The sequence below is a fragment of the Podarcis vaucheri genome (assembly GCF_965113315.1).
Source record: "Podarcis vaucheri genome assembly, chromosome: 8".
Taxonomy (NCBI): domain Eukaryota; kingdom Metazoa; phylum Chordata; class Lepidosauria; order Squamata; family Lacertidae; genus Podarcis; species Podarcis vaucheri.
This window is the reverse complement of record NC_138766.1, coordinates 80,906,335-80,919,049: the sequence shown is the minus strand read 5'-3', so window position 1 is coordinate 80,919,049 and position 12,715 is coordinate 80,906,335. Positions and strand designations below refer to the sequence as shown.

At 43.7% G+C, this 12,715-nt stretch overlaps 2 protein-coding genes across 24 annotated transcripts in view; one reads left to right on the top strand and one right to left on the bottom strand.

Annotated features, from left to right (window-relative positions):
* MTSS1 (MTSS I-BAR domain containing 1) overlaps window positions 1-4,446 on the top strand; it is a 150,259-nt gene extending 145,813 nt beyond the window's left edge. For all 23 annotated transcript variants that reach the window (XM_082235592.1, XM_082235613.1, XM_082235607.1 and 20 more), the window contains one exon: window positions 981-4,446. In XM_082235592.1, coding sequence (XP_082091718.1) covers window positions 981-1,666 — 686 coding nt within the window. In that variant the 3' untranslated portion in view covers window positions 1,667-4,446. The remainder of the gene's footprint in view (window positions 1-980) is intronic.
* Window positions 4,447-5,965: 1,519 nt separating this feature from the next.
* NDUFB9 (NADH:ubiquinone oxidoreductase subunit B9) lies at window positions 5,966-11,936 on the bottom strand. The gene is made up of 4 exons (XM_082235988.1): window positions 11,781-11,936; window positions 8,388-8,580; window positions 6,704-6,817; window positions 5,966-6,236 (listed from the first exon to the last, which is right to left on the bottom strand). The coding sequence occupies exons 1-4, from the start codon at window positions 11,864-11,866 to the stop codon at window positions 6,105-6,107; spliced, it is 525 nt and encodes a 174-aa protein (XP_082092114.1). The 5' UTR covers window positions 11,867-11,936; the 3' UTR covers window positions 5,966-6,104.
* Between the last annotated feature and the right edge of the window lie 779 nt (window positions 11,937-12,715).

Here is a 12,715-nt window from a genome sequence, read left to right as displayed (position 1 = left end):
AGAGTTTTCCGTTTTGGAGGTGCTTCGCAAAACGAATTCCCTATGGGCTTGCTTCGCAAGACGACAATGTCTTGCGAGTTCCTGCTGGTCCCCCCCCTTTTTCTAAGCCGTTAAGCCGCTTATCAGCTGATCCGATCAGCAGATAAGCCACTAAAAGCCGCTAATAGCGCTAATCCGCTAATCCGTCAATGGGCTTGCTTCGCAAGACGAAAAAAACGCTAGATGAAGAGAATCACAGAACGGATTCTTTTCGTCTTGTGAGGCACCACTGTAGTAAGGAGAGCTGAAAAGGACGTTGTTATTTCACATCTGACAACCAATATGTCCCTTTGGTTTCAGATAGGACATGGGTAGAAGAGTCTAAAAGCCCAGGACACGAAATTTCATATCCCTCTAGCAGTTACCGTGGCTTATTTGCCAGGAGTAATGTATTCAGCATTAACTCTGGAAAAGTTACATATACAGTGGCACCTTGGTTCTCGAATGGCTTGGCTCCCGAACGCCACAAACCCAGAATTATGTGTTCCGGTTTGTGAACGTTTTTTGGAAGCTGAACTTCCGACGCAGCTTACACTTGACTGCAGGAAGCTACTGCAGCCAATCGGAAGCTGCGCCTTGGTTTCCGAACGGTTCCCAGAGTCGAACAGACTCCTGGAATGGATTAAGTTTGACAACCAAGGTACCGCTGTACATTGGTACCTCAGGTTAAGAACTTAATTCATTCTGGAGGTTTGTTCTTAACCTGAAACCGTTCTTAACCTGAGGTAACACTTTAGCTAATGGGGCCTGCCGCTGTAGCACGATTTCTGTTCTCATCCTGAAGCAAAGTTCTTAACCCGAGGTACCACTGTACTCAATTCTGAGCAGACCAAGCCTCCTGTGTAAATTTTGCTCATCCTGCTGCAGTTAGCGGCAGTGAAATAAAAGCTCGCAGCAGTTGAAGAGTCGTAGTTTCCTGACTTGCCTTTTTCCACCCCCAGTTTCGGACTACGACTATTTCTCCGTCAGCGGGGACCAAGAGCCGGAGCAGCAGGAATTTGACAAGTCTTCAACTATTCCGAGAAACAGCGACATCAGCCAGTCGTACCGCCGCATGTTTCACGCCAAGCGCCCTGCGTCCACCGCAGGCCTCCCCACCACCCTTGGGCCTGTGCTGGTGACTCCCGGCGTGGCGACCATCCGGCGGACCCCTTCCACCAAACCGACGGTCCGGCGTGGGACCATAGGGGCAGGGCCGATACCCATCAAGACGCCCGTGATTCCGGTCAAGACGCCAACCGTCCCAGACATGCCGGGGGGGCTGCCCAGTGTGCCAAGCGCGGCTGAAGAAAGCCCTGAGCAAAGCCCAGAGGCCGGAGGCGGCAATTCGGTTGGAGTCGGTGCAGCCTTGCCGTGGAGCGGTCAGGCACCCGCCAACCCTCCCGCTGTGAGCCAGAAGCCGAGTGCCGGAGAGGAGCAGAGACAGGCAGCCGGGGAAAGGGAAGGAGAGCCCGGAGAAAGGGAGAGCCCCAACATGACTGCTCCCCCATGCCAGCCGGTGCCTCAATCGGGGGACCAGAATCTGGGAGAGGCCCCGCAAGGCGAAGACATGCTCAATGCGATTCGCCGGGGCGTGAAGCTGAAGAAGACCACCACAAATGACCGCTCAGCGCCCCGCATTTCCTAGACGCTGGACCACTGCCAGTTGACCAGCTTAACAGAGACTACCTGATGAAACCGTCTGTCTGTCCATTCCACTGTACAATCAGAATTTGCAGGATGCTCATTAGCAAAGCAGCTGGAAACGTTCTTTAAAATGGAGGGCAGCGGGGGTGGGAGGAGGGAGGGGACCTGCAAACGAAATCGCTTAAGGCACAGCCTCTTTCTGATATTTTTATTTTTAAATTTTTTTGTAAATACTGCTGATTATTATTTTTTTCCTGCACATTTTTAACCTGAGTTTCCTTTTTGATTTTTTCCCCCCTGAAGGTGCCAAATCCTGTGTAACTTTTTTATAAACACTTTGTACAAAACAAAAGGAAAAAAAAGTTTTACATGCGTGCAAAGAAGATCAAGTAGCTTAAACTTCGGCATGGAGAGAGTAGTAGTAATGCATTCTCGCTCTCCCTGGGAATTTTTATTTTGTATTTTTTTTGCAAAGCACCTTGTCATGAGAAGGATGCGAAAACCAGCTTTTGTTTTTTAACGTACGAAGGACATGGCAAGAAACAGGTCCTCGCTGAAGTACAGTGACTTTTTTTATGTTTGAAAGGCAGGAAACAGCAGCTGATTGATTAAAGCAATATATAGTGGAAGAGAGAGAGGGGGAGAGCCTGTAATTGGTTAGTATTTAGGGGATAGGAAAAGGGGAGGGACTTTACTGTTGCACAAAAGTAGCTTAGCGGTAGCTTCAAGATACATGCGTCCGAATAAGCCATATTGGATTGCAGTGTTTGTTTATGTAGGAAGTATATGGGCGCTTTACACTAGGAACACCTCCTGTGTTTAGCCTCTCCCATTAAAAATTGTCAAGGCTCCTTAAGATCTCCTGCCTAAGAAAGAACCTCTGTGGACTATTCTTTTTAATAATCATAATTTGTATTATTCCACCCCACCCTTGTCTTCAGGACTGCACAAGCAACAACTTTTGTCAAGTCATGCCATCTTAAGCCAGGTTAGACTTAAGAACTTTTTTTTGTTTTCTCCCTTCGCGTTGTCTCGTTTTTTTTCTTTTTTCTTTTGTTAGGGGACAGTAACGAAGAAGTGGAGAGAAAGAAATGCGTAGACTTGAAAAGGGTTGTGATGGGGAGATTTACCAGGGAGTTCTTAGTTAAAAACTTCTCATTAAACTGGCTATGCTCAGCAGGCTGGGCAGCTTAACAAACAAACAGCAAACACCCCACTAGTTTTGAGGAAACAACTTGATCTGATGGGGAACCAGCTGAGAATTCTGATGAAATGAGAAACGTTTATCGTAAGGGGCCTGTTTTTCCTTCTCTTAAGTGACATTTTGGGTTGGCTTTTTTCATAAATGCTAAAAACTTTGGGGGAGTGCGGGAGGGAACGGGCACACAGCTTTGCTTTTTTTATTTATTACAGGGGTTACGGGGGGGTGACCTTTTTTTTTTAAAGAGACTTCTTAGCAACGAATTTTAGGAAAGCTGTTAATAAATTTATAGGTGGGGGTTTTTTTCCTTCTCTTTTCTTAACATGAAAATTGCTGTGATTATAATCCATTTCATGGGGTCGGTAGAAAACGTGCATCACTCGTGCACCACGGGTGTGCTTCAGTTTTGTGGGTTGTGTCTTTTTCTTTTAAAGCATTCTGCAGTCTAAACGAATACCGTCTGCCTTATCTCTATATGGGCAACGCAAGCGGAATTAACGGATCAACAGACCTGCGTGTTGGTGGTTGCAGAGAAGTAGCCCCTACAGCGGGAGGAGCTCATTTGGGCGTATGCTCACACACCTACTCCTCCACGGACATTCTTGAGACTCCTATTGGCTGCCATCTTGCCTACATAACCTCTTATGCTTTAAATACATAACTGCATTGGATGTGAGACGTATTGTAAAACTGTTATAGTCACTGTGTTCTATATACATTTACACTGCTGTGGTTGCTTAACACTTTTTTAAGTTATGGCTTCAGAAGCAAAACAAAAAACACAAGGGAAAAAAAAGCATGATCTTTAATTGATAAAGCTCTCCTTTGATGAAAAACAAGCTCCTTATTACTTCGAAACATACATTAAATCAAGTAGTGCCTCTGGTATAATTAAGCCCACCCAATCTTGATGAAATAGCGGATGCGTTCTGCAAATGATGCTTCAAGATCTTTTCCCCATCACTAAACTAAGGTGGGGCGGGGAAAACAGTAATTGGACTAAAATGGATGCAGGGGGTCACAATCATCTCCTGGCAAGCTTCATGTTGAAATCAGCTGGCATTTCACAAGGGCTCAGCAGTACTCTTGTATAATTCCCGTTAGTTTTTGTGGGGCTTGGGCAGGAGAAATTCCTGATGGATTGGATCCAAAAGGTATGCATACAAAACATTTTTTTTAAAAACCCAGCTGTACTCAAGAAGTGCAGCTCCTCTTTAGTTCTTTAAACACTAGGATTTACTCTTGGTTTAAAATTTTATTATCAAAACTGTTGCCAAAATTCAATGTTTAGGGTGTAACAAACCACTTTGAATCATTCTGTTGGGTTTAATTTTTTTTTGGTGTGTGTTCCTTGCCTATTGTAAAAGCAGTGTCACCGTTTTTTAAAGGAAAAGATGTTTCTAATGGTAAGTTATTGTGGTTTAGTTGCTAGTTTGTACTGAGAGTTGACCTCTCTCCTCATGCTTTTTTGTTCTGAATTGCTATAAATAAAAAATTGCTGTTAACTGTGTTACCCTTCTACATTGTAATGATTGCTTCAGCCTATATTATAAATAAAGACCTGCTAATAAACCTCCTCATATTTTAGTTGCCTAATCTTACTCCATGACCCCCATTTCAATAAAAGGTTTTGCCACTATGCCTTTTAAAACACCAGCGTATTATATAGCAAAGTATGAACTGGGCGTTAACCACAAAACTGACACACACACAAAAAAGGAACATTTCATTGCAGGTAAGAGAAGTGTGTTTGAATATTCCATATATCATCCAGTGTAGTGTATTCACCTGACATTGTAGCCTTCCATTTGCAGCCACAAGAATAAAATTCTGTCTTTTTCCCCTGCCTTACCATCAAAGCATGCCCAAGGCAGCTAACAAAACAGTGCGGCCCACATTTTGTGGACTTCCCAGTACAAAGTGGATGGTATAACATAGCTGCATCTCACTGTACTTGGTTGCAAAGAGGGTCCAATTGCAGAGCTTGATGATTGAAGAAAATATGGGCTGCAGCAAAGTCCCCAGTACAAGAACTTAGGCTTGTACATCAAGACATCCTCTTTCACCCCTTGCCTACCTTCCCCACCTGATTGTAGGAAATCATTGTGCTAATAGGATGACTTTGTTCGATACAACCCTATTACAATAAGCTTATCTTCATCAACAAGGGCTTCATACATTGAATGCTTTCTCATAGGTTTAGTGTGAAATGGCTATTGAACTATATAAAAACAGAGTCTGAATTCTGGAGGTGACCTGGGCATGGTATGTAGAGGCTGTTTGCTCTGGAACAAGGATGGGGAAACTCCAGATGTAGTGGTCCTACAGCTTCCATTATCATTTGCCATAGCAGCTGAGGCTGATGGCTGCCGCAACATCCTCTGTAAAGACAAAAGGTTCACCACCCCTCCTTTAGAGCAATAATATAATCTTGAGTGGCAGTCCATGGCCCAGGTCTGTTGCGTTTCATATCCACACTGCTGCTCGCATAAGGCAATTCCCAACCTATACAGAGAACCAGACTGCTTAAGAAGGGCAGTGTCAACACACTCATCGTTCCCCACCAATATCTGGAGGATAAGGACTCCCAAGAATACATAACTGGGCAATGGGGCGGCTGTTTTAAACAGGGTGTCCCTACTTTGGGAGAAACTGTTTTGTGCGTTGGGTTGTCATGCCAACTACGCGATTCAAACTCGCCCAAGCGTTAATCTGCTCAGCTTCTGGAAGCAGCATAAGAGGAAGACCTTAGAAACAGTTCCAGGTAGTGGGTTCCATAATTAAAGAGCTACTCTTCTCCCTGCATATACCGATACTAAAACAACATACAGTGGTACCTCGGGTTAAGTACTTAATTCGTTCTGGAGGTCTGTTCTTAACCTGAAACTGTTCTTAACCTGAAGCACCACTTTAGCTAATGGGGCCTCCCGCTGCTGCTGCTACGCCACTGCTGCGCGATTTCTCTTCTCATCCGGAAGCAAAGTTCTTAACCCGAGGTACTATTTCTGGGTTAGCGGAGTCGGTAACCTGAGGTACCACTGTACTGAGGAAGATGAGGTGCCACCATAGTCCACACTTGGATGTTCACACAAACGCCACTGATTGACACTGAACTTTATTTTATTGGGTACATGTACCACAGTAATGCATGCAGACATTCTTTTTACTGGTAGGGCTTCATCTCCTCTTGGAGAAGTGTTTTTGTACATGGAAAGTTGATCTTTTTATGCTGATCTTTTTATGCTGGACGCTCCCGTGGCCTAGTGACATACTGCCACCACAGGGGAGGCAAGTGTCCCTCCTTCCGCGCTGGAGGCAGGGCTTCCGTCTTGGGCCCATCTGCTGGGGTTTCTTCCTGAAGCTGCTGAACCTAGAGAGTGAAACCAAGTCAGTAGCCACCAAGAGTACATCTCCAAGAATTCATTTATATAGAGTTGCCCACTTCAAGCTTGGTGCCCATACATTTCCACAGGAGACTATAGCAATGCATGCTTGTGTCCTGCTGGACTGAACATGTATCAGAAAGTTTCCCATGCCAAGATAAGATGGAAGTACTACCTGGTATCCTGAGCGGGGAGAGAAGAAGCTATCCAGACTAGCCACTTAATTTGGGATGGGCAACATGCCACTGAAATGCAGTGCTGTGCATTTGCAAAGTGAGAATGAGCTTTCAAAGATGATAATGAGGTATCTAGGCCTCATGGTAATGACGACATTTGAAGACAGGTTGTTAGGAAACAAGCAGAATGTTTAAATATATGCGACTGCCATTTTTTTTCTTTCTCAACACACAGAAATCTACACTGCAGTACATGTAGTAGAAGCAGCAAAACCAACCTCTTTCTCCCAGCTTTCCATCCTCAGCTTCTTCCACTGCTCTCTCTTGGCAAAGTAGTCAGGATACATTGCCTTCTCTGAAGGATGCCATAAATCTAGGAACCATTCGGGTGCCTGTCAGATTGGAAACCAGACCATGACTTAAAACACTGCAATAACAATGTAGGCAAAGATTGCTTGTCTCTCAGAAGGCACAATGTTTCTCCTGTAACGCTTCAATGTGCTCCTTTGTTTAAGAGGCTAGTTTAATAAAGACCCAGTAGACTAGTTTAATAAAGACCTAGCAATTTTTAGGCTTGAATTGCTGCAATGTGCAGTTTAAACCAAATTGAGAAGAAAGAATTACAAGGTGTGCACCCCATTGTGGGACTTCATTTCTATGAGTCAACTTGTGCCACACAACTACTCTTCAGTCAGAAGATCCTACAATAAAATACTGGACTATAGTCAGGAGAGCCAATAGAATAAGTATCATCTCTCCACCTTCCAAAAGACTCTCAGTGAGCCTAAACGAAGAGGGAAGAGGCCATAGCTTGCCGGAGCTCAGTGAGAGAGCTTTCTTTGTATGCAAAAGGTCCCTGTTCAGTCCCCACCATCTCCATGTTGGAGCGAGCAGCATGGCTGGTAAGACACAGGACAGGTCTACATCTGACTACAAGACAGCTTCACATACCCAATGAAAAATATTATACATTTCCTCATGGGCTCCTATGGCAGCAGACTGAGCAGCTACTAGAAAAGAAGAAATTTCGCCATCCAACTCATTTGGTAGAGGTATGGGCAGAACTACCTCACTTTCCAAATGAATGGTTGGTTGCCAGGGACCATTTGGGCATGCGCTACCTTTCTGATATGTAGGGTTCCAGTGACCCGCAATCACTCCCACCCATTAAAATGATGGATCTTCTGGATACAGTGGTACCTTGGGTTAAGTACTTAATTCGTTCCGGAGGTGCATTCTTAAACTGAAACTGTTCTTAACCTGAAGCACCACTTTAGCTAATGGGGCCTCCCGCTGCTGCTACGCCACTGCTGCACGATTTCTGTTCTCATCTGGAAGCAAAGTTCTTAACCTGAAGCACAATTTCTGGGTTAGTGGAGTCTGTAACCTGAGGTACCACTGTAATATGGTTCTTCTGCTGCTTCTGAAGCCGATAATGTGAGCTATTTAAAGGATGCACATCTAACCCTCCAACTTGTACTCCTCTTCAGCATGGATGTGAGTGACAGTAGGATCAATGCAGCAGGTATTTGTATAATGGCAGAAGCAGCGCTGCTCAGTGCATCCATCTTCTTGCTTTTAGGAGGCACATAGGTTCCCCCTTTTGATAATACTTTATTGGAAGACAACTTCTGTGTTCTAGCAAAAATTTGGTCTCTCTACCTCTCCATGACTCTTTGTTATGCCCAAGACCTGATACTTTTCTCACTTACATTTTCCCATGTCTGAAGTATACTCCTGGAACTCAACGATTTCATTTTCTTTGGGAAAAGAAAACACATCAGCCCTTTCTTTTTCCCTTCTGACGGCTCAAAGGGTTGTGCCCCTCCCCCCAATTTAGTGTACTTCTTGTACTAATCAATACTCTCTGTTGAAACTATGATAACTATCCCAAGCATGTGCACAGTGCTGTTTGCAACGGATTACAGAGGTTAGTCACAAGTTGCCTTGTAATGTACTGACCTTGTAGCACTCGTATCTCTCATAAGATGTGCCTCCTGGAGCATCAGGAAAGATGTAAGGCTCAGAGTGTTTATTTTCCCAAAATTCTTGTTCACCAGCCAGCAACAACTTGGAGGCTTTCACCATATCTTTTTCATCCTTATGTTCATCAAACCGTGCTCTCAGCAGGCAGGCGAAGAATCGATACCTGTCCCTGAGAATGCAAGGAAAAAGAAAAAGATAACCATCGTGAAATTACAGGTCTCCGATATAGGCCAATGAAGATACAATGCTACCTGATCTCCCAATCACAGTTACTGGAAGGCTCCTCTGCTCCTTTCCGCTTCTCAAACACAAATCCCTTTCCCCTTTTTAGAGCTAACCATGGTTATTATTTTTTTTATGAACCATTTTTTTAAAAATCCAGTCTGCATTTCGGTCATTTTATGACGCTGTTTTAACAATAGCTTTCTCTGATGTTGCTAACTTTTAATGTCAGTTTTATTATTTTATCACCATTTTAACAACTGTTCTCTGTAATGCATTTTATAATCTAAACTGAAAAGGTGTGTAACTATTGTAGTGACAGAAGTAGCCCTGTTTGTACCATTCTGCAGTCACTGAGAGTTAACGCACTGTCAGATAGCTACACACAGATTGCTCCATGGATAAAATGTCATGGGGCACCATGTTCATAGGACACCCTGTAAAATCCACAACCACTTACCCAATTTTCCCAATGCACTAGATAAGAATTCTACTTAAGACTGTTATAATAGAACAATTTCTATGGAATGGCCACTAGAGGGATCTAGTGTGTAGATAATGTTTCACAAAATTAGAATTTTAGGCATAAAGCCCTAAACATTATCTAAGATTCTAAGTAGCTGGTTAACTATTTGGTTGTTATTTTGGCTCTTAAATACAGCTGTGCAGGGCTGTAAGGGGATTTATAGCCATGGATCACATTTTAAGCACAACTGAGCGTGCTAGACACTCCTGAAGACCTAAATATTCCCTGTATAGAAGGGAATTTAGCCCCATATTATTCTGGTTGTCCCCTTTGGCAGCTTTTTCAGCTCTATAATATCGATTTTGAGATACAGACAGCAGAATTGTATACAAGTGTGTTCACACCACAGATCTGAATGACAGCTTTGGCTTTCCTAACAATCCCTAGAATAGAACTGGTCCTTTTTTACAAAGGTGCTGCACGGTGGCTTGACATTTTCTCTGAGCTACACAACACTACCCCAATATCTAATTTCCTCGTTTGTCTACATGTGAAGATACGACTGATTTGTCCCCATGTATATCACTTGAAACTTACTTTCAACCTCATCTGTCATTTTGTTGCCCATTCACCCAGTCTGGAGCGATTCTTTTGCAGCTCTTTCCAGTCTGCTTTATTTTTCAACATCTTGAATAATACGGTATCATCTGCAACCTGGTCACCTCACTGCTCAGCCCTTTACTTTAAAAACATAGGTGCTCCTGAGGAATAGGATGGTCAGGAAGCACAGCAAGGGGTAAACAATAATTAACACGGGAGCAAAGACAACAAGACCCGTGAGCTCATCTTAACCCTTGTTAAAATGATTTCAGGGAAATGCTCAAACCTCACCTGATCCCCTCAGCCCACCCACCAGCAAACATCAACAAATAGCAGAAAAATCACAAAATGGGTGAGGAGAAAAGAAAGAGAAGGGGGGTGGGGGAACATTAGTACCAGAAATATTAAAAGGTAAAATTTTGCCATGTCACAAAGCTTGACATACAAGGGATGTTGGCAAATGCATCATGTTTCTATGTGAAACACAATAGTAAAAAGTGTAATTAGAACGTTAGAATGTTGGACTACAACTAGTCATCCCCAGGGTCAAAATCCTATTAGCTATGAAGCTCACAGTGACCTTGGGCCAATCACTATCTCTGAGCCTAGCTTTCCTAACAGGATTGGTTGTGTATTATTTCATGTTTTATTTATTGCTTAGAATCACTTTTGTATGTTGTAGTTATGCATTTTTTCATGTTATAAGCCACCTCCGGCATGGTTTGAACTGTGGAAAGGCAGCATACAAATAAAAGTATGTACGTATTTATTTATGTATGTATGTATAAATTAATACTATTAAGCCTTACCATGCTCTTTTTTGGAACAATGAAGCTCCCTTTTTACTTTTGGTCCTGCTATTACAGTACAGTGGTTCGCAGTACCACCCTGGTGTGGCAGCAAGATTCAAGGACAATCAATATTATTCACGTTCTTATGTAGCTGCATTATTTTATACTTTCTGGATGTCCTATTATAAATCAAGCATGGCTAGGAATGGTTTCTTTTTGTTTCCCTTTTTTAAAAAAATAAAATTTATTAAGGTTTATAGGGGGGAAATACAAAACTTGAAATATTTTTCCTTTTTTACCAAACCAAGACTTTCATAGATACAATAAAAAAAAGAAAGGTTTGACTAGATGACCCTTGGGTCCCTTCCAACTCTAAGATTCTCTGAAAAATTTAAAAATCGGAGAGTAAAGAACTTCCAATTCTTCACCCGTCCGCTATATAAAACCAATATTCAGTTTTCCAAGGCATTATTCATGAATTAAAAATCTGGTGTGGTGCGGGGAAATTTTTATTCTGAAAGAATGGTCCTGAGAAAAAAGTTTGATCACTGTTCACTACATCTGTTTGTGGACCACTTCAGCAGCATTGGAAGTCATAAAACAAAGCTTTACAGCTTCTTTTCACCATATAAGAATCTGACCCATTGCTTCTTTCAGAGACTTGCATAGCCCACAAAAACTTTCAGAGACCTATAAGACTTATGTTTATTTGGTTCTATGTCTTCAAGAGACTCCATCTTTTGGTTCTATGTTTTCAAGAGAATCCATCTTCTGTGACTTTTAGAGATTTAGAAGATTTCTGTTTATTTGGTTTTGCAGAGAGTGCATATTTCCTATATATTTCGTATTGTTCTATGAAGATTATATAGAGTTTATACTGACATCTCATTGTTGCACTTGGTCATCGTGTTGCCTTTGGATATTACTAGCTTTTGATTAAGCAGACCTGACTTACTATGCTCTTTTTTCCTTACCCCCCCCCCTTTTTGGTTCAACGGGGCTCCCTTTTCCCCTTCTGGCCCTGCCTCGCAGGGTGGTTGTTGTTGTCCTGGCGAAATGGAAGGGCCGCGAGGAAGAGACACAGAAGCAACCACGAGAGAAGCTGCCCGGCCCCCCGAGACAGGAAAGACAGGAAAGAGGCGGAATAAACGAAGGAGGTCGGAGCGAGGCCCCGTCACGGAGAAGGACAGAGGCCCTCCTTCTCCCTCGGACCCCGGCAGATAACGGGAGAGGGCGGCCGAAGAGAGGGGAGGGTCCCGAAAAGAGGAGCAGCCCCCCCCCGTCTCTCACCGGAAGATGCACCAGGACTCGAGGTGCCGCAGCGCCCGCTTGTAGAGACGCAGCACTTTCTGCTGGTGGGTCAGGTACGCCGCCATCTTGGCTGGGCCGCAAGCTTCTTCACCTTGCCGAGGAGGGCTCGCCGCAAGGGATCGTGGGAGGGTGACGTCAGAGGAAGCGGCCAATCCGGGCCGCCGTAGAGGGAGGGGGCTGGGGAATATAGAGATAGGAAAGAAGAATGTAGAGATAGGGAAGGGAAAGGGTAGAGTGGGGCGAAGACGCAGATAGAGAGAAGGAATTTAGAGAAACGCACAGGTTAATTGGCACAAAGCAGATAAGAGATACGGAGGCGCAGGTTACAGCAACAGCCAAGGCGGCATTTTTCCACCTTCGCCGCATCAAGCAGTTGGTCCCTTACTTTTCCCGCCCCGACCAGGTCTTCACTCAAACTTCTTCCTAGGTCGTAGAAATGACTTGGTTTGACATTGTGGAGGCTTGCCGAAGGTTCCTGCAGAAGTAGACTGAAGTTGATGTTTGTGTGTGCTTTATTTTACAGTATTAAAAATGCCTAGCTTCGGATTATTTCGGTCAATCAGGACGTAGGACGTAAATGCATGTGACTAGTTGTCTTTTTCATCTTGCCAATACCACTGCTTTAGGTTTCCTCAGAGGCAAATATTCCCGCAAAAGCAAACAAGCAAAACCCACCCCAAGCTGCTCATTTGAAATTCATGAGTACTCCAACTCCAAAGTTTAAAGGGAGGGGGGCTGTTTCTGTGGTTCACTAATAGGCAAAATGCAGTGTTGTGTAGGAAAAGAAGCATTTGCCCAGTAGCTTTTATTCTGAAATAGACAGCCGCTCAGCTTTGCTCTAAAACTAATTTGTTAAATGGTCAAACATGAAGGCTATGCAGACCTCTGCTTGCATTGTCCCATGAGGAATCTGA